The sequence below is a fragment of the Microchirus variegatus genome (assembly GCF_963457635.1).
Source record: "Microchirus variegatus genome assembly, chromosome: 20".
NCBI classification, from domain to species: domain Eukaryota; kingdom Metazoa; phylum Chordata; class Actinopteri; order Pleuronectiformes; family Soleidae; genus Microchirus; species Microchirus variegatus.
The window spans coordinates 18,343,695-18,365,982 of NC_139821.1; the positions used below are offsets into that span (position 1 = coordinate 18,343,695).

At 38.8% G+C, this 22,288-nt stretch overlaps 1 protein-coding gene across 1 annotated transcript; it reads left to right on the forward strand.

The window, feature by feature from the left end:
* Positions 1 to 741: 741 nt before the first annotated feature.
* On the forward strand, positions 742 to 21,436 carry ppp6r2a (protein phosphatase 6, regulatory subunit 2a). The gene is made up of 24 exons (XM_083907308.1): positions 742 to 1,128; positions 4,282 to 4,451; positions 8,742 to 8,996; positions 9,144 to 9,330; positions 9,412 to 9,549; positions 9,626 to 9,691; positions 10,403 to 10,515; positions 10,749 to 10,862; positions 11,083 to 11,209; positions 11,344 to 11,496; positions 11,665 to 11,889; positions 12,065 to 12,129; positions 12,358 to 12,473; positions 12,572 to 12,657; positions 13,003 to 13,083; positions 14,243 to 14,340; positions 14,564 to 14,621; positions 15,007 to 15,134; positions 15,255 to 15,379; positions 15,491 to 15,635; positions 16,434 to 16,522; positions 16,646 to 16,814; positions 17,337 to 17,447; positions 20,023 to 21,436. The coding sequence occupies exons 3-24, from the start codon at positions 8,770 to 8,772 to the stop codon at positions 20,069 to 20,071; spliced, it is 2,670 nt and encodes an 889-aa protein (XP_083763434.1). The 5' UTR covers positions 742 to 1,128; positions 4,282 to 4,451; positions 8,742 to 8,769; the 3' UTR covers positions 20,072 to 21,436.
* Positions 21,437 to 22,288: the final 852 nt, after the last annotated feature.

Genomic DNA, 22,288 nt, shown 5'->3' on the forward strand with positions numbered 1-22,288 from the left:
TCTTAGAGATATATAGATAATTGCAAACACAAACACAGATATGAACCAATTCTGGCTGACATTTCAATAGATCAGTTTTATTTTTCCACCTTGTTTTGACCATAGACATTACAAACACACAGAATACAAGGCAAAATTACAACGTCTAAAATTAGATTTAAGTCTGATAACATTGTTGTTTTTGGTCATCAACGCAATCGGGTGTTGAATGGAACACGCTTAAAATGTATGGTTAAAATATATTTTTTTATTTGAACGAGTCACAGAAGGAGCACATAATACCGTCATTTGCATTGCACATGCGGAACAGGCAAATGATGACCAAATAAAACTGATGATCAATTTAAAATAACATAATTTGACTTTGTGATTACTGTGCATTGTAGGTCAAAGCACAAAACAAAACCAGAACAGGTGTGAACATTCATTACGTTTGGAAGTTTAAACTTATTTATATTTGTTAAAATGTGTTTGTTACACACACACACACACACACACATATACATACATATACATGTATAATATATGTATATATATATATATGTATATACGTATATATACATATATTTACTCCTATGAGTTCATTTTTATTATTATTATGAGGCCGTCAGAATGTGCCCATAGATTACAGTGTCACCACGGCTGCATTTCTCAATACACACCGTCTGAAGTCAGTGCACGTTCCCCTGAAGGCCTATTGCGCGCTCTCGTTACCCATGTCGCCATTTTGATTCGAAAAATATGACTGAGTTTTTCCTGCCGTGCATGCTAAAGTTAGCCTTGCGTTTGAATTACTTTGTTCGTGAGTACGAACGACATTATATATAGTTGGAATAACAGGTATTGCTTTTAGTTTCAAGTAGCTATCGACGCCGGGGAACTATTCATTTGGTAGACTTAAAAGCAACATTTAGGTGACGTTAGCTAAGTTGAGCTAGCTAACCATAACCAGTGTTGTCGCAGACTGACCCCTTCTTCAAAACAAATCACTATTCGCACACAGGCTAATGTATGTTGGCTAACACTGATAGCTAGGTAGCTAGTGACCTAATAGCTGGTTGCTTGACGCAAAACTCTACCAACAGTTCATCACAAACAGGAGAAGAGGCAGCGGATTTTAAATCAAAGGTAAGTTTTGGACGGAGTCAACGTCATGAGTTTGGGTGAGTAGCTAGCCTGTACTCTACTGTCGCATCGACAAAGTTGAACCTAAGTTAGAGAGCAATTTAAGTTTGCGATCTCAGTTCTGGACACGTTAACTGCGAGGTGCTAATTAGCTTACGTGCTAATCAGCGTAAACGAGGAACTAACGTAAACCGATGTTATATGAGTGCTGTCTTTACAAGCGTGTGTTTAAAAATCGTAAAGGTCGGTTGATTGAAAACGTGATAATGGTTAAATTGTTAAATTTGCCAAGAGGAAACAGCTTACCATTTAGATCACTTTACGCAAACGTAGACGCTAAGTTACGTAGATGAGTTCGATTGAGGTGCACGTAATATATATGTGTTTGTTCCTTACAACACAGCATGTCTTTTAACGATCATTATTAAAAAGTGCTTAACATACGAGTCATGCAAGCTGTGTTGTTTGGTGCAGCAATTCCGATTTGGCTGAGGCCAGCACTGCTGCTGAGTTACTTAACTCAAGTACACACCGTTTTGGTGAATTTGTTCGTTAGTTACAGTTGGATAAATAAAGCCCTCGTGTTTCATAACATGTGTGAGGAATGTAAGTACGGCGATAATTTCTATTTTAATACATGTCGTTGATTTATGTTTAATCTGTGAAAGAGGTGCCTTCACAGGAGTTAAGGTAAACAGAAATCTGAGCTCCAGCCGCCAGTCAGTTGATGTGTTTTCATGCCAAGACCATGGCAGCTCACTTTACATTTATTTAGCTACATACTAATGTGTCTCTCATTGTTGTAGAGTTGCTAGGAATTTGATGCCTATTTTATTTTTTTATTGATTGATATGCTATTTAAGTTTCTACTAGTGAAAAAAGCCTTTTAGAGTTTGAATTTGTAGATTATTTTTGTTTGATGGTTATCAAACCCTTATATTAGTAACCGGCTGATATGTTTTTAATGGTTGATGGCTAGTCTTTAGAAATCACTACAGCTGATTGCCAATGTGTTTGTAGGCAACATATTTAGCCAGTATTTTTTTCTTCATTTGATAAAATATATTTTGATAATGATAAATTGTGACAAAATGGCTTAGCTGAAATAAAAATTTATTGAACTGTTTCTCCACTGTGCTCTTTGTTTCTTTACTGTTGAGCACTTGTATGGCAAACTGTAAGGTGAATATTAAATACATGAAACAGGCCATCAAGCAACTAAACTATCTAATAAACTTTGGCTGAAAAATATAAGGTTTGGTTGATTTTTACGGACTTCATCAAGTTTTTGAGAACAAATGTGTGATGTGTAGCAATTGGCTGCATAATCACACAATGCAGATGATTAAAAAATAGTAAGCTACCTTTAGATAATTGGTAATGTGACTTCATGAAACACCAGGAAACCCTAACATTTGTGGAGCTTATATCAGTATGTGAACAATTTGACTCAAATCACTTGAGTAGCAAGCATTACATGCAGTTGTGCTGCATGCTGTTCATGCATTTTACAACCATGGTGCACATAACTGTAAGGAACACGCTGACTTAAACTGTAGCTTTTGAAAACTAGCTTTTGTTTGTTCTCTGAAGTGCACTATTGCAGAGTGGTTGATCATTTGCCAGTACATGTCACTATGTATCTGGAAGAACACGATAACTATTCAGTTGCCACTGGTTGCATTTTGTTTAGAATTCAGTATGTAGAATAGAGGGCATGCAAATTTGAGGTAGAAATTCCTTTGTCTTGATTTTTGTCGCTTTTTAACCTTCCTAATTACAGACCGTTGTTGACCCACAACATCTACGTGTGTATGCCCTTTAAGTGTGCCATTGTTCCTCTTTTCATTGTCTGTTATGTGGCAGTAAACTGTTTTTGTTGAGATCGCCTCTGGCGGGGTTCTATTTTGGATGTAAAGTCAAGCATTTGCTTCCCTGCTCAGTGTCCACAGGGAGCATTCAACGGGTTATTACTGCACTTGTGTACTCTGTAAATGTATGCCAGATGGACGCTGTTGCTGCTGCATATGCAAGGAACAGTCCTAGGGAAAAAAGGAAAAGAAAAAGGAGGAAGCACTTTTAATTTCCTCTTTGAGCTTTACTTCCACAATCAACAGTTGACAGCTTGTTGTTCAGAGACGCCTGTCAAGTTTGACAAAGCCAGCAGACATAATTGTTTTATTTTTTGTCACTGTTGGTTGTCTAGATAATTAGCTGCCACAGTAACCACACAAGGAAAAACAAAACCAAACAACATACATGCACGGTCATGAAAGCATCAAATATTTGTTCTTCATGCAACCTCCATTGACTTTTTTTTTATTTTTGTAGGTTATTAAAAAGCTGTTTTGTTTCCAAAGTAATATGGTAATAGGAAATATTAAGCACATCTTGTTCAGCAATATCCGGATACAGGGTTAGTTTTCTTTTTGCATTCGGTCTGGAAACCTGTCATCTTTTATGGTTGTTACTGAGCCTTAAATATAGCACATTTCCTCTTTGATACACCTGCTCATATACTTTTTTTTTTTTTTTGATAACATAATTGGCAGGTAGATGTTCTGAGCATCTTGAGGAACTTGCCACAGTTGTCTTGGTTGCCGTTGTCTCTATAATCCCAGTCTGACTTGATATGTTTGCGATCAGGACTCTGACTGTATGTTTGTGGTCAGTCGGATGCCTTCTTGGCAGCATTAGTGGTGAAGTTGCATGTGAATATCCCTCACTTCCCTTCTAACTTTGTTGGAGAACCTACTATATGTAGCCTTCAGATGGCATCAAAACTCGATAGGCGTTTAGCTTGTCCACTGTGGGTTACTATTAAAATATGGTGGTCCAAAATGGCTGCCTCAGCAGTACAGACCCAGTTCCTGATATAAATATTAAAGGCTTATTTTGAGGTAATGAAAAACAACAAATTGCAGAAGGAAGTATTAGTATTTTTTTGAAAAGTGATGGATTAGAAGTTCCTCAACTTTATCTTGGGACATGAAATGAGTTCAGCCAACATAATATTTGTTGAAGAACAGTATAATCCTCCTGTGTACATGTATGTATTTATCCAGGATTCAAAATCTTGTTTTAACACAGCGTAATTTCTTCTAAAATCGTGTCGCTCATCTGATGAATCTCTGCTGTTTTTTGTGTTGTGTGCAGGTTATGGTGAGTCTCACAGTGTCTCATCTCCTAAAGAGGCCTGCATTTTAAGAGGAGACCCATGCTGATAAATGCCAGGCCTCGCCACACTCTCTGTCGTCTGCACAAACACAAATGCCTGCCTGCCTGTGGGGGAGGTCTGATTAAAGATATCCACATTTCATCCACTGGTATGTGTAAGCATGCTCCATCTATTTGAAATGTATAGGTTATGACAACAGTCACTCAGCACACTCAGAAAAATGTAAATTATTATGTTAATGTGACCAAATCCAGACTTTTAAATACGTATAAACATATAAGTCCATCTGAAGCAGTGCTAAAATAATGTGGTTGGGATTTGAATTACGATTGCATGTTTTCGTGGAACTGGATACAAACTGGCTTTGGAGTAGACTTGTGCCGATGTCTCCTCTAGTTAACCTTAAAACTTTGCAGGGATTTTTATAAATTAAATTGAGAAAATAACTAATAATATGGGTCAGTGACATGACATGCATATTTTTGTGTCCAAGTCCATTATACAAAAAAACATTTTTTTAATCTTTTCATGACATCTATCACTTTATTCTATAAAACCTATTAATTTTCATACATTTTTCAGTAAATTCAAATAATTATATTATTTTATGTTTTAGCTTCTCAAACCCCTAAGATATCAGGTGATGCAGCTGTCCGAGCAAGTGAGCAGATTAAGAAAACTATTAAAAATGTTATTTTAATAATGATAAACTCAAAATAAAATACTCGGGCATTATTTTACGTTTGAAATCTTTTGAATACTGTTTGTTTCCCTAATATCAATAGTTTTAAAGCTGCTAAAATAACTGCAACACTTTTGTGCAACACAATTCACATTTCCTAAATATCAGGGTGGTGCAACCATAAACATTGGACTTTATTTTGAAGTCGAGAGACAATAGCTGTAAACTGAATGTTGCATCAGCCAGAGGAACCCCAGAGACCATTGGGACTAAGCTAAAAGGTTTGTAGATCTCTGTCAAATACTGATAAAAATAACTACTTTCAACTATATGTAGGTTGGTACACTTTCCATGTCAGGTGGTCCAACCAATGTAAAACAAGAAAAAAATTATTTGATCATAAAACTCTTTGTTTTTTAAAAAAGTGTTCTGTGTGAAAATAATGCTTGCATCCAAACAGAAGCTGTTTAATTTGAGTTTAGTTGCAATTGTCAGGTGGCACAACCGTTAATCAGGTGGCACAACTGCAAGGAATGTCACTATATAATGCTATTCAAAGCTCTAAGGTTATCCATGACACTGCTAGAATGTTTATTCGTTTTGAATGTAAAGATATTACACATTTTAAATAATTTTGCATGATAATTTGTACATTTTGGATGCCACCATCACTAAAAAAATATCAAAATTAGCATGACACAGGTTAAGTATTAACAATGATCCAGCTGACAACAGTGCTTTGATTACGATCTACACATGCTCCATGGACTTAATCATAACATCTAACACGTACATTTTCACCTGCTGGAAAGTTCTACAACAGTTATTATTGTTATTACAGGGTTTCCCCCAGTGCATTATAAGCCTGGTCGCCCGCCAGGGTTTACTTGCACCCCACCAGGCTAAGAGTTGTTTATTTATTTGAAATACATTTTTTACACCACAGATTTTTCTTAACCAGGGATCAAGGCCGCTGCGCCCCCATGTAATCGGCGAGCGTTCCCTTGTCCATGTGCTGATTGAAACTCAAGTTACACCATCAAATACGTCATTATTATGGTTACATTGTTGTTGTCAATAAAGATGTTATATTTAGGGATGCACTGATAATTTGGCGGCCGAAACACAGCGAGTACACTGTGGAACAGCACCTATTAAATGCTGGAACGTCTCTTTGCGCTAAAGCGAAACTTGGCTGCATACGGAGCAGATTATGAACTCCCTGCGACATTGACTTCACACCAGAGACCATTCTCTCTCTCTGAGCAGTTAATTTAACAGATCAGCTCATCTGATGCATTTTGTATTCCCTTAATTGCAGCACTAAAGTGTCTTCTACACAAAGATTGAGAACATGGAGTGAAAACAATGAAAAGTGCGCTCTGCTCTTAAGAGTCCGTCACCACGTTTTATTAACATCTACCCAGATCCCCTGCACTTCATCGCGACTGTACTCGATCCTCGTTCGATAATGTAATGTGAATTGTTTTTGATGGGTTAGGGTTAGGTTTAACTGATATCTAAAACACATGTTCCTATTTGAAATGAAACTGCATTTTTTTCAGCATATTTCATGTCATAACTAATGTGGTCAGGTGGTGCACCCAATATTCGTCAGGTGGTGCAACCAATTTAAACCAATAAATGATACATAAAAGTGACCAAATGGTTTATAAATTTAATGTGTGTAGTTATTATACGGAATATATGAATTTGTGTGATTATTTTCCTGTCTTTCCTGTAAAATTGGATGTTAAGGCTGCTTAAAACCTGACCTACAGAGAGCAAAAATCTTAAATGATTGTAAAAAAAAATCTAGTGTAGATACCTTAAGGGATAGTTGCCAAATAATTAATATTAAAATAAATATTAGGAATGTGTATATATATTTTTGTAAATAGTTGGTTGTGCCACCTGACATTTTTGTTGTTGTTGTGAAGTTAAAAATACTGTCAAAAAATGATTTAAAACCGTTAGAATAGTTATTCAATATATGAGAAACGTTCAAACACATTGTTCTGGACTCAAAGATATGCATTACATCTATTTTGAAAATACTTTTTAAAAATACCTTTTTAGAAGCTTTATTTGTCATTGACCCATATGCATGCTAGTTTAACAACTTCTCACGTTAATTTAATGGTCAACAGAGCACCCGACATTTCATAAAAATCGCACACGCATTGATCTGCAGCAGCTTCACATCCAAACTCCTGTTTTAGAATATTTCTTGGCCTCACCACCACAGCTGGAGGGAATCGCGCATCAAGCACAGCTTGAGAGACTGTTCCCAAAGTTGTAGGCCTATGTGTATTCATTTTTAATTTTCATATTAATTACATAAAAGGCAGTCATAATATGATGATACTGAATATTAATCTTACCTATTTCGGCCATACAAGGTCACACCGACTGCAGGAAATTTCGTGCCACACTATAATTATTTTTCCCCGCGGTTTATAATTTTTAACATTCCATTCAAATGCTTATTGTTATTGTTAAAGTCATTATACATTTTATTTATTGATCGAAAAGGTGGAAAGTGACAGTGACCAGCCTGGTCAGCTCCCTGGGGAATCTAAATGCCTTTGGATTTGTGAAATCTTAAATATATATATATATATAGACGAATGCTGCAGTCTGTAAAATCCTCAGTCTGAGTAATGAGGAATAAGTAAGGCTTAGTGAGATAACTGGACATCAGTCCATGGAGAGCTTTCCCAACATCCAACACTGATGGAGCCTGGATTGCGTCATCTCCCAAAGTGGAAAGAAATGTGTCAAATTTAACTAACAAAATATTAAAGCATTCAGTCATATTAACTAGGGCTGCAACTAAGGATTATTTTTGTTATCGACTAATCTATCGATTATGCTTTCGATTAGTCGACTTATCACTAGGGATGCACCGATTAATCGGCCAGTGATCGGAATCGGCCGATTTTCACGTGATCAGTCAGAATATTCCGATTTTAATAAGCCGATCAAAATGCACCCGCATCGCGCAGCATCAGCAACACATGTGCACGCGACTACACGCACATGTAGTAGAGTGTAGGGCTGGGCGGTATACCGGTTCACACTGAATACGTTTTTTATTTGGGACAAGAGTCGGGACCTTAAATCACTTGCACAAAACTTTTGATCAGCACTCAGCATTTTTTTGTTTGTCATTTAAACCTGTGTGCACAGAGAGCGCGGGGCATTGTTGGCACGGGGTGGGAGAGAGAGAGAGAGAGCGAGCGAGAGAGAGTAAGCTCTGAGCTCTTGGTCATTAGTTCATTTACTTATTTGTGTGTAGGTAATATGTTGTGAAATATGTTTAAACTTAAATAAACTACACATACAGGTAGTGATTCGTTTTTGTATTTTTAGTTGGATATTGGATGTGAACTGATTGTATTTCTAATGTTAAAATGTTATATTAAAGAAAATATGCAAAAATATATATATTTCAGTAAGCTGTAAAGTGGTTTAAAAAATTTAAATCGGAATCGGCTAAAATCGGTATCGGCAGGTCAAACTTCTTGCATTAACAGTATATGATACAGTACATGATATTACACAACTTACACACTACAACTCATTAAACCCAAATATAATAAAGCTATTTGTTTACAGTCATAAAGGAGTAAAAAGTACGTTTTTTGAAAAATTATTTTTTATTAAAAAAAAGCTTACAATCCTGCCTACATCTCATTTTCCCCCTGTTTCCTTTCCCACCTTCCCTTCCACTGTGTTTCTCTTCTGACCCAGGGCTGTGTCCACCGTCCCAGCGCCAACCATGTTTTGGAAGTTTGACCTTCACACCACCTCCCACATTGACCAGCTCCTGGACAGGGAGGACGTGACGCTGAGAGAATTGATGGAGGAGGATGATGTCCTGCAGGAGTGCAAGGCCCAAAACCGCCGATTGCTCCTTTTCCTTTCCCAGGATCACTGCATGCAGGAGCTGGTCAGCCTCATCACCACAGAGCCTCCTGCTGACCTGGAGGAGAGGAGCCGCTTCAAGTGAGCACCGCCACAACAGTGTCTAGACGGTGTTAAAATGTTACCTCGTTTACAATCCAGGTTTTATATGCATCATTAATGTTTGTTGGAGACGCAACTCATTATTTACTCCAGGACTCATTGTTATTCTGTGTTATTTCCTTTAAGATTTCCCAACATTGCTTGTGAGCTCCTGACATCAGACGTGTCCATTATTAACGATAAGCTGGGCGGGGACGATTCTCTCCTCGAGATGCTTTACCACTTCTTGGAACAGGACCCTCCTCTCAACCCATTACTGGCCAGCTTCTTCAGCAAAACTATTGGCAATCTCATTGCGAGAAAAACTGAACAGGTAGAGTGGAAAAGACCATGGCTTGTTAATGCACTCAACATAAGAGCTGTGTAAAAATGAAAGCACCTTTTGTTTTGGCAGGTGATTACCTTTCTAAAGAAAAAGGAGGGATTCATTGGTCTGGTGCTGAAACATATTGATGCCTCTGCCATGATGGACCTACTGCTTCGCCTCATCAGTTGTGTGGAGCCTGCTCCCTTAAGACAAGAGGTCCTTCATGTAAGTGTTGTTTTTGTTCCTCTGTGTAAAAAAAGGCAAGAAAGTATCTAATTTAGTTTTTGTTGCTCCAACCCAGTGGCTGAATGAGGAGAATTTGGTACAGAGACTCACAGAGCTCATTTATACTGGTAAAGATGAGGAGGTGAGTGTTAAACCTTTACAGCTCTGGTCTGTTAGTGCATGTTTTTATGAAGTTGTTTGAGGTACTGACACACATCGATTGCTGGTTTCATAGTGCAAGTCACCAGTGAGATGCTGTTGCCAGAAACCATCTTAAATCATGAACATTGAAAACATTCCTACCAGTGAGGAAATGCCACATAATAAACAGCTGACCCAATTAAATCTACACTTGCTTAACTGTACAATATCTGAAGAACATATTTGCATCTCAAGTATATGAAATGCTCACTTTCCTGCACCAAAATGCATGGGGAAAAACAGGTCTGAATGATGGATTTGAAACACTGAAGTATCAAAATAACATATTTGAAATTACTGATGGAGGCAGTGGTGGATCCACAACTCTGTGTGCTGTGATGTAAAACTTCAGATTTTCTCAATGTACTTAGGTGTGGGAGAGTGAGAGGTTTACAGAATAACACACACTTTCTAGTTGGAATAGTGTCTAAATCAAGCAGCTATCATTTTAGGTTCACTAAAATCTGCTTTACTTGCGTCATTGCCCGCATCCATATCTTATGCCAGGTTAATTGCAGCTCGCATGCACAGAAAAAATTCACCCTCATACTTCAGCAAACTTCAACTATCACTTAAAACTAATGTCTTTGTCTCAAAACTCAAAGAAATCGACTATTAATGTAGATTAAAAATTCAACAATTTACTTTTCAGAGACAATCAAATGCATCACAAACACTTTGTGACATCATCCGCCTTAGTCGAGACCAGGCCAATCAGATGCAAGAAAACATGGAGGCTGACCCACTGTTGGCTGTACTAGAGTCGTAAGTTTACACTGTCTTACAGATAAAAGTTTGCCTTAAGTTGTTTAATGGTGCCACATAATGGAAAACTGCTATTATGCTGCAGCATCTCACCCATACTTTTCCATCAGTGTCTGTAAACTGTAACTAGACAACTGCAGACCGTTTGATTTGTTTGCTATATGGGAATGTTAAGCTGATAATTGTTGATTCAATTGCTAATTGGTCACAACATAAATGTATGGACTTTTCAGGCAGGAGAACGTGGCGGGGCTCCTCAAGAGCTTATTTGAGGGTGAGAGGAGGGAGGCCTCCATTGTTAACGGAACTCAAGTGCTACTTACCTTACTGGAGACCAGGAGGTCTGGGTGAGTCAAACTGTTTGCTGTCAAATATGTTATTGTAAATGTTGAGAGGTTTGGATTGTCTTGCCCCGGGTCCATCCAATTTTCTCTGAGCAATGACACAATAAGAACAAAATAATGAAAATCTTGTTTCATTTCCTGTCGAGCAAATGCTTAAATCTCTGTATGGAATCTGCCCTTTTAAGTTTTGTGAGTAATGTTTTTGTCTGCTCGTCTCCCCCAGGTTGGAAGGGCTGATGGATCTGTATTCTCAGGGTTACGAAAGGTCTTACACTGTCAACAGCAGTATTATAAATGCCATTGAGCCCCATTTAAAGGACTTCCAGCAGCTTCTTCTGGATCCCCCCAAGGTACAGCCACAGTGCATTCCCATGTGATGAAGCACTATTAATTCTAGATTTAACCATGTCTATGTTGTTCTGTGTTGATTCAAATAATTTTTGTGACCGCACTTGTTGATGCACGTTTCTTCTTCCACCTACAGAAAAGTGCAATATTGACGACCGTTGGCCTTCTAGAGCAGCCACTGGGGAACGCCCGCCTTCATGTGGCCCGGCTGGTTGCCGCCCTACTGCAGACCAATGCCCCCAGTATCTGCCAGGAGCTCTGCAATCTTGCCACCATGGACCTACTACTGGTAGGCTAAGCCTGGCTTGATTGTGGACATTGAAACTTAACCACTGTTTGTAATTGCATACATGCAGTAGTCGGTGATATTTGAGCCCTTGTGCATTTGAAGAAACTGGTTTGGTTCTGTAAATCTGTAATTTTAATTTATTGTCTGTCTTTATCTGCTTTTTCACAGGATTTGTTCTTCAAATACTCCTGGAATAATTTTTTGCACTTCCAAGTTGAGCTGTGTGTGGCGGCTGTCCTGAACCATCCATCCTCTGAGGAGCGGCCCAGCCCAGGCCTCCAGAACCACCATGGGAGGTCTGCAACGTCCAACCCAGAGGTGCAGGGGGAGGATGTGGAAACAGGCAGGACCGTTGACCCACAGACCTCCATCCACAATGCCCTTGTGGCACATGTAAGAACCGGCACATAAGAATGTATTACACCCTAAAAGTCAATGAATAAAGAAGATTCAGAGTCTAATTTTTCTTTTTGTTAGTCATACAGTGGATGTGTTCTTTAAGATATCAGAGTTATTTTACACAGCAGTGTTGGCATAATCACATTCTGTTTTTCTCCTAAACTGTCAGCTCTTCCAGAAGTGTCGATTGGTCCAGAGGATCCTTGACGCCTGGGAAGAGAATGATAGAATACAGTAAGTCTTTTTTTATAGCTAGAGATGTCCAATTTAAACATCATATTTCCAACAACTACTTTCTGATGCTGTATTTCTGTTAGATGCTTTTTGCTAGGTTTATATTGCAGTTTAATTTGATTATTCATATGAGATGTAAAACTGTTGACTGTCAAAAGTGAAATTGTGTTGCAGCATTATTGTGTTATTGTGCTGAATATTATCAGAAGTGTTCTTGTGAATCACCAGGTCTGAGAAAGGCACCAGGAGAGGCAACATGGGTCATCTCACTAGAATTGCCAACATGGTGGTCCAGAACCTAGAGAAAGGACCGGTACAGACCCAGATCGCTGACCTCATAAAAGGTGATCATGAACGACAGTGTGTGTGATGTCACATGCGTTAATTGTTAAACTGAAAATTCAAAAACACTTAAAATCCTTTCCGTGGTTTTCTCTTTCAGAGCTGCCAGAGGACTGCAGAGGTCGCTGGGAAAGCTTTGTGGACGAGACCCTGAGAGAGACTAACAGGAGGAACACCGTGGAGCTGGTGAGATTTCATTTAGAGTTAGTTTTTACATTAAACTTACAATGTTTATTTCTCCTTTAGGTGGCATTTTCATCCTTCATCTGTGTTGAATTATTAAGCCTCAGTAAATCCAAGGTATTACACCAGTATATACAGATAAATGTAGAACTATTTGTAGAAATCAGTGCCACCGTTCAAAAAGGTCATATGAGATCAAATCTCGCTAACTGCTAATATTCAAGTAGGTGTCAACCATAGGATAATTGTGTGATGTACACACATGTAATACAAGGCCACTGGACTGCAGGAATGAACTGTGCAATGCTAAAAATACAACTAGCCAAACGTCCACACTGTGTCTCGCAGGTAAGCACCCACAACATGCACTCATCCAGTGAGGACGATGACATGGAGAGCCCCTTTCCCAACGACCTGTCTCTCCAGCAGGTAGAGTGGACTCACTGCCATGGAAACAGAAGTACATCTCCCACCTAGGGTTGGGTACCATTCACGTTTGAAACAATACTGTTGTTTCAAAAGACAATGCAGTTCCTGCAGAACAGCAGCTCAGCTGAGATGGTAGAGATGTTGCATTATGTTACTTCTTTCCAAGCGCTGCAAGGTAGAGGTGGGCAAGATATGTTGTCCAAGATAATACTGTGATTGTTGATTTAAAGACATTATCAAGTATAATAACATGCACTAAAACTCCACACAAACTCCACAGCAGAAGCCACTAGTGGGGCCTACTTGATCACATGACCTCTCCCTAGAATCCTCCATGCCACACAAGTTAGCCACGTCTGGTTATGCTAATAGGGAGAAAACTTGGAGACACCAGCCCCCACAACCAAGTCTGTGGAGAAGTGTTTTATTATTCCCTCTTGCTTGTTTGCTGCACAATTTACCTTTACAGCAGAGCATCTGAATGTTTACCCAGAGTTCAATGTTTCTACACTGTAGTTCAGTTATACATCTTTGAATTTTTTTTTACCTGAATGCTTAAGTTTGAAGAAAATAACAGTTGTTTTCCTGAAACATTGTCCATTGATATAATTTGTAAGACACAATGAGTTAAACTATTAAAATCTACTTTTGACAGAATATTGACTCATTATCATCAAAATCCCCAATAAATTTGGGGATATATACATATGGCAGCTGTACTGCACACTCCAGCAAGACAAATTGCATATTTTGAGGTGATTTTTTCACTTTTGAGTCATGTTCTGTCATGTTGGCAGGGCTCTTTTATATCTATGTGTGTATTAATGGACTGGTTACTCTGCACATGCATGTATTCAGAGAAAATTCAACAGCATGTCAGGGCAACAGCTTATATTAGCTGCAGTTTCTGTTTGTTCTTTTTCTCTGGCTTACAGTTTCGAGGTGAAGCAGTTGCAGAGCAGAAGATTTTAGATTTAGAACAACATTTTGCCACTGACTGATGTAAGATAAAATGATACTCAGTAGTAGCGTCAGTCATCAGTTGGAACCATTGAAAGTACTGAGTTTGGTACCCAACCCTACTCCCACCACTGTTAAATATTGACCTCTTCTGTCCATAATGACATCATCTTAATGAGTGATATTCTAACTTCTCCAGGCCTTTTCCGACTATCAGATCCAACAGATGACTGCCAACTTTGTGGATCAGTTTGGCTTCAATGATGAGGAGTTCAGTGAGCATGATGAAAATATCAAGTACGTCTTAAAGTCTTACACAACTTGCAACCAGGAAAAACAAGCAAGATTTGCTACTCTGTATGTACTGTGCAAATTATTGTTTCTTGTAAGCACTACTTGATTTGTCTGTTTTATTATTATTATTATTATTGTTGACTGACTGTCCTATTCTGTATATGAATCACCTCACCTACTGGATATTGTCTATCATTTTAACATTCCACTTGTTCTTTTTTGTCAGTGCCACATTTGACAGAATCGCTGAAATAAACTTCAATCTAGATGCTGATGATAACAGTGTAAGTGCTTACTCTGTTACTTACTGTGGATACTACTGCAAATGATGTTGCTAAAGCTTCTACATTTCTGTTTTCTTCTTAAATTTTTAGTCAAATTCAATGCACAATGAATGCAGCACTATATTAAAATGAGTGACCAACCATGTGATAATGTCATAAAATAACTATAAAATGTATTTGTTTTGTGCCATAATTCAAAAATGGTGAATAGTATTACATTGTGAGAGAATTAAGAACATTCTCACACTTAGGCCTATTACGCGCGTAACAGAGTAGGTTTGCTAATTTGTCATTGTGAAGTAAATATTGATCACAATTTCATGGCAAAACATCAGTTTATAATTTTGCCAAAAAGAAAATATTAAAATGTTTAATTTGTCCCCAGGCCAACGCAGCTGCATTTGAAGCCTGCTGTAAAGAGAGGATACGCCAGTTTGATGATGCTGATGAGGAAGAGGACATTTGGGAGGAGAAAGAGATCAACTATGCAACACAAGCTAAATCCAGAAGCAGGTAAAACTGCTAATAATGTGCTAGCTTTTTGTTTCCTCACTGTACTTCTTTACATGTCAATTTTATTTTATTTTTTCAATCTTCTTTTCTGTTTTCTGTGTTTGTCCATTATCTTTCCAGGTTTGGGGTCTCCCAGACCTCAGAGGGAAGCTCCAGGAGCAGCATGGAGAATGGAGGCAGGGAGCAGGACCGCGGCTCTGGATCTGACGAGGACGAAGACTCGGAGCAAAACACCTCAGATACAAGTAAATTTAAGGACAGCAGCCTTTCACATAACACAAGTGTCCGGTTAGCCTGGAAACATGCCTTTAAAAAAGTTCTTTGATAGACTTACCCACGGTTTGTCTTACTTCTAGGTCCAGGCTGGTCACCAAATTTCAGGGAATCTGGAGGGACTGCAGCTACCCAGGTCCCGTCCACGTGGGACAGCTCAGCGGGAAGAGGAGTAGAGACACAGGAAACGGGATGGGCAAACTTCACTGAGTTCCAGCCTTTCTCCCGGTGAGAGGCAAACCTGTCGCTACATTACAACACATGGTCTCCATGAACCCAAGTATAGAAGTTGATGGATATATATACATCAGTAAAGCTGTGCTCACCTGTAACTGCACCTGAACCAGCTCCACACCATCTTTATATAAAAGCTGAGTGATTAACCTCCAACCTGGCTAGCATGCGGGTGTGATGATTCCACCGTTAATCTTGGATGTTTAACTGTGGCTGGACCAAGTGGATGAACAACCATCTCAGCAGCCTCACTCAGCCGTCAGGCGACTGGACGACAATGACAGAAGTTCTTACGCTCAGTGAAATGCCATCTGCTGGTGTTTATCAAGAAACATTCAAAGATTCTTTAAGCATAACATGATCCCAATACCATCAGATAGTATGAAGTGTGGTCGTGGCAGCACCTTGGGACAGGGAGAAGGAGAGAGACTTGCAGGAATGACCTTGGGTTAAGCTCAAATTATCCTTGAGTGTCTCAGCTAATGCCCAGAATTAAACATGAGAATGTCTGTGGAGAGGCTGGGAAATGTCAGTTTTATAGATATCTTCTATCAAATCTGATGGAGGTGTGCAAGGATCTGCCAGGAAGACTGAGATTCTCACCATTCTCGTGGTGGAAATGCTAAGCTTGATCAGGGTTTACCATTCCAAATACTAGCGTGACATGCTGAACTGCACTATAGTTTTCAGGTTGGAAAAGTTTATATATAGTCTTTATTTGAAACGCAGCCTTAGTGATTGATCACTTGTCCTTTCTAGCTTGGTGACAAGTTTTTCTTAACTCTCTTACAGTTCAGATAATAATCCCAGGTGCAGCTCTCCTGTGGACATGGACAGCGGGGATACAAATATACAAGCCAAACAAAACCACGACAAGAGTGGTGAGTGCTAACCTGCTTTTCAACACATCCACCTTTCTGTTATAGATGGACACCAGTTTCACTTAAAAAATGTAACTGAGACACATGAAAATCTCACTGTCCTGTTTGTTGTGTTCATGTCAGCAGACGTCGCGTCTCCAGCAGGAGAAGGGAGGAAGGCTCCCACCATGGCCTCAGATGGCAGCTCCTCTGGGGGATCTGACAGCGAGGAGGATGACAAAAACACTGGTGCTCCTCCTACTACAGCCATCGCCACGGAAACAGCTAGCAACAAGACAGCTGACCTCAAAAGGTTTGATCCTGTAGCTGTTGTATAGTCCTTCTCTATTGACCAGTCCATTCTGTTCTGTTTGTGTGTGTGTGTTTTAGTTACCACATTGAGCTAGAAGCCTGCAGCTTATAAAAGAAAAACTAAAATGATGTTAATTTCTTGGTCAAACTAACAGAGCAGGAGGAATAATCCATTTTTGTTCCAATTCAATGTAAAAGGTAAAATAACGTCTTTAAGAATTGAGGCTGAGTAAGTAGCATCAATTTTATCTTTAACGGTGGGGCTTACTTCGTAGCAAGATTTGCAAGGTTTCCTATAAAAACAGAGGAAAACAGCAAATGCATTAAACATAAACACATACATAGTTTGGTAAAAATGTGATGCCATGTTCAAAGTGAAGCCAAAGCCTCTGCTGTGTGCGTGTGTAAATGAATCCCTGCACTCATTCTTTAAATGTAATTTCATTTCTGTGACACTTTCCAGATGCTGTTGTGAAAGAAACAGTACCTCTAACGATCCTGTGTGTGTCTGTGTGTGTCACAGTGAGGAGTGTGCAGTGTCTCTGGAGAAACTCTGTCTGTCAGATCCTGTGAAAGAATCAGAGCAGCAGAAGCCTGCTGAGGACTTACCTGTAAATGCACAGACTGACAGGAAGTAAGTCCACACCTTTCTAATCTCTCAATCTCCATGTTCACTGAACTCAACACTTTGCATAAAGAAAAACAAAAACTGAAACTAAAAATGAACCTCTACATAACTAGCAACTACTAGCATCTGTGCATTGTCTGTAAGCTTGCTGTCCAGTGTGAAAGCAGAATGAGGGGACCCACTTTTAAAAGTGATCAACTATGGTGACCATATGTCATGGCTGATGTACAGATTTTCAGTACCCTGTCCAGCATCCGTCACAGCCTCATTTGTTCACCTTTTTGGAGTTGCACTGAACGCAGCATAACTTCAAACAAAAAGTGTCGGCAGCATCTCTTATAAAGTTAAATTAAATTTTAAATAAATAAATCTCTTTATGGCCAGATGATTTAAAAAAAAAAAAAAAAAAAGGGTGATGCTGATATGCGTCAACATGCGTCAATAATAGGCCTGAATGTTCAAAAGACCAAGACAAAACCCACAGAAGTTGCCCTTACTACTGCTGCTGATAAAGCTATGATCTGTTACTGTGACAAACAACAACGCTGGTACCTCATATAATGTAGTTTTTTTTTTGTTTGTTTTTTTCAAGAACCTTGTCGGGGTATCTGTGGGGTCTTTAAATGTATTAATCATGATTTCAAGAGATATACAATTTTGTCCATTGAGTTTGACTGCAAAACGTATGCATGAATGTATTTATGTTCCTCCCTGCGTCTTGTTAAAAACAATGATGTGCAGGCATGCGCGCCGTGCTACATTGGCTCAGGCCGCGCGCCTACATGTGACAGCAGACACGCTTTGTTCCTTTCCAACTTATACGTTCCTTTGTATGGTTGTGCGTTATAGATTTAATTGCAAACTAAAACAGTTTTGTAAGTAAAAAATGTGTTGTCGGGAGAAGGTCTTAAAAAAAAGTCTTAAAAGGTATTGAATTGAACTTCAGGATTCCTGCATATACCCTGCTTGTACATGGATCAGAAGTTCCTTGAATGCTACCAGAAAAGAGCAGAAACATTGCAGTGAGATATTCAACTATGAATATACTTGATATGGTATCATTTGTTAACCACCCTGACCCTCTTTTTGGAGTCCCTGCTCGAAAATGACATGCCCAAACTAAATAGATTATATCTCTGCAGTTACAAGCTCTATGTGGATTATCTTGGTATCAAAATAAAGATAACACTTGTGAGATTCAACCAGAGGTGTAAGTTTCACTGTAGATGCCACTATGTCAGAGTAAATTCACTTGGAGCACAGCAAAACTGAAGGATTTTTTTTCTCTAGCCTAAAAAAGATTGCATTTTAAAGCAAATATCACCTTTAAAATATGCAGTAGGAGCTTAAAAACACATGGAGGTCATGTAACAACATGTGGACATGAGCTGTGCAAAGTCTGATGCTGCTGAAATGAAGCAGAGTGAAATTACAGAGGTTTTAGTAAAGAGATGTCTATGCATTCTCTCTGTTGGCACAGTTTGGCACCATCTGTGCCATTTGAGATTTCTTAGGTACCAAATTATTAAAAACCCATTTAATTTTATTTATATGCCACTACAGATCTAAAAAGAACTTGTTTTGAAAAAAAAAAAAGTATGATAACTCGCTGTAAATCGATGCTCCCTGTGCGGTGCGTAATAATAACTCTGTGACTCTGCAGCGTCTTCAGTTACGCAGCGCCATAGCTCGGGCTTACCTTGGTCAATTAGGGTGATTGACAGCTCGTTTTAAACCTCTAAACTGGTAAAATCAGATCCCGGTCTCCAAATGCGTGAGAATCACTCCATTAGCGAGTCAAAAGGACATAAATGCATATGATGCATTTGTGCGGACATTCGCAGGTAGGTAAGACAACATTTCTGCTTGTATTTCTTGAAAGTGAGTTGTTGTTTTGCTCTTACTTTGGGGCTGCATCTGTGAATCTTGATCGTAGAGTGTAAAAATGGTACTGTTGGAATCTATGGGTTCTCCGGTGTCCAGCTGACATGTGTTTTTTTTGTTTACATAATCACGCTGACGCTACTGCTTTTCAATGTGTGCGCTGTAACAGGTTTTTTCGCTCCTGCTGGTTTGACCTGTCAATGTTTTAACTGTGTTTGGTGAACATAAGAATGGTTTATATGAGCTTTTAGCTGAGTTTATGACCTTTCTGTGGGTATGCAGCATGTCTGTGTTTGTTAAAGTTAGATATGGTTTTATGACGCTTTTGTCGCTGCGTTTGACGCTGCCCCCGATCCCAGGGGGCAACCGTGAAGAAGAGGTTAATCTAGATTCATCGCGATTAAAAGTTAGCTTTTCTTCTAATTACTAAATTAATGAGTAAGACCATGTGCATTTCAGACACCATTGTTTAATTTGATGTTTCTTTTTAAACACAGAACTATACATAGAACTATGTGATTTCAACCAGGTAATCTTAAAATAAAGGCTCAACATGGATGATGTTAGCATCACAACAAAGAAATCCACCTGAGAATGTCCTGAGAAACTCACACATTCACATTTGTGGAGTGGTTAGTTTGTCAGTTAGTTTTTATTTCTTTGTGTATGTGACCGCTTTGTTCCATCTTCCTAACAGAGAGGACTCGCCATCTCCACAGGAAGCGTCTGTGAACGGACCGGTGTGAGCGCCACCCTGTGGCCAAACGGCACCAGTGGACGGGTGCCTGCGGACTGTTGGCCTCCTCCAGAGTGACCTCACTGCAACTCTGGTGTTTTTACTGAATCACTCTGCCATGTTATTGGACCTGGACACTGCCAATCAACACCAATAATGAGGCGGCGGGACATGTAAAACAACAACATATATGTATGAATAATAAGAAAAAAGCAGCAGACAGGACGGAGTGTAGAGGATTCATCTTCAAAGCCTTTTTTCCCCCGATGTTGCACATAATTCCGTGCGTTTTTAAATGTAGCAGCGCTCTGTGAATCGACAGAATCCGAGGGGTCGAAATGACATCATTCTTATTTTTTTAATCTACTTGTTCCAAAGTGTCAGAAGCTTAATGTTAGGGATTTTACACACTCGCCCCTGAATGGATAGCACAGGCTAAAACCATGAATCGACAATAATTGTTTTTGTTTTTTTCTCTTCAAGCTTAAGAAAAAGCACTTATGCAGCTATTTTACTGTACATGATAGCACAACGTTAAGTGTTGAAGCATCTGAATCTCTGCCGGCTGTTCTGTCCTCTCACACATTTTCTCTTTCTTTGCTGAAAACATGTTGTCAAACATCACCTGGTTTCTGAATGTTTTTTTCCCCACAGCTTCAGGAGGAAGAGGAGGAGGAGGCGGGTCAATGAACAGAGTTCTAATAGTATTACTGTCTTTTTGCTCATGTGCAATAATGTCAATTAGCCATTTTATTTAAAAAAAATGAAATTAAGCCGTTGTTTTTTGTTTTTTTTTAAAGAATCAATCTAGTATTGGACTCATTTGGTGTGGTTTGGAGCAAACATTTGGATTTAATCTCAACTTGAGGTTTTTCAGATTATTTTTTTCCCTCTTTATTTCTTTGTAGTGCATGTATAACTGGTTCTCTGTTGACCTAGCTAGTGAGCTAAGACCTTCTGATTGTATTGACCTTTACGTTCTTATTACTCTCCCCAGAAAATCAACCAAACATTATCTACCTATATACAAATATTATCTACATTTAAAGTAATTTTACAAGCAATCTTGAGATTACTATTGTCTGTTCCTTTCTCTCTTTTTCTCTCTCTCCACCAAGCACTTAATCACAGAATGAGAGTGGCATCTGGTCAGAGCGATGCTGTATGTTTTCTTTTTTTAAAGTTTCATTTGATGTCTCTGTGAGCAGCAGCAGGATTGGAACAAGGGCAGGTCTGCAGGGTTCTGTGAAGCTCCAGGCCTTTTTTTTTTTGGTGTATTTACTTCAACAGCGATCAGGTTCTACGATCATTGTTAAAAAAACAACAACAAACAAATTGAAATTAAAAGTGTCTGGTTGACCACATTAATACCAAAGGTGTGGCCTGACCCTGTCTGCTTGTTGTCTTTCCATCGCTGCAAGTTCATCAGTTAATGTTAACTCCAGAGTCCTTGACCTGTGAGACAGCTGAGCAGCAGACACTTAACCACCTAAACATACATGACGCTTCATTTAAATGTACTTGAATCTTAACCAAAACACTCTCAATCAAATGTGCCAAAAACCCTAAATTGCACATAACCGCTTCATTAAACACAATGAAACACATGTTTATTATTATGTTTTTGAATTTGAAGGCTCAGCACAGTACGTCATAACATGACAAGAGGGTGGTTTTAAATGGTCCACTGTTATGACAACTACAGTCATCCAATTCACAATATAAATCAAAAAGTGTCATAAGTTACTTATTACTCCTTTGAAAGTGGCAATCAGTTACTTGATATCAAAAGTTACGTTATTCACTATATCATATCTGCGAGAAACACGCGCGGATATTATGGAATCGGTCTTGCGCGTCCGCGTCCGCAGATTTTAGCCGTTAACGCGATAACGCGATTTATGGGTCACATACCCCCCGTAGATGATCCCTATTGATTTTGAGCTGTCTACCATTGTTATTAATTAATTAATTAATGATATATAAACCATATTTTCGCCTGTATCTTCCAAAGTATTGCAGGTATTGGCTTCAAATGTTGCATGGGCATCACATACCACCTGAGAATTATCCCTATCTTTGTAGCTTTATTATTAATTAGCAAATTAATTAATTAATTAATTAATTATGCTAAAAACACATTTTCGGCTTTATCTTCCAGACTGATGGAGATATTGCCTTCAAATGTTGTACAATGATTCATGTAACAACTATCTACAAGTACAAT

Coding starts and splice junctions, on each gene's coding strand:
- ppp6r2a (XM_083907308.1), top strand. CDS start 8,770: ATGTTTTGGAAGTTTGACCTTCACACCACCTCCCACATTGACCAGCTC. Junction 11,210..11,343: donor TTCTTCTGGATCCCCCCAAG/GTACAGCCACAG, acceptor TTCCACCTACAG/AAAAGTGCAATATTGACGAC. Junction 14,622..15,006: donor TAGATGCTGATGATAACAGT/GTAAGTGCTTAC, acceptor ATTTGTCCCCAG/GCCAACGCAGCTGCATTTGA.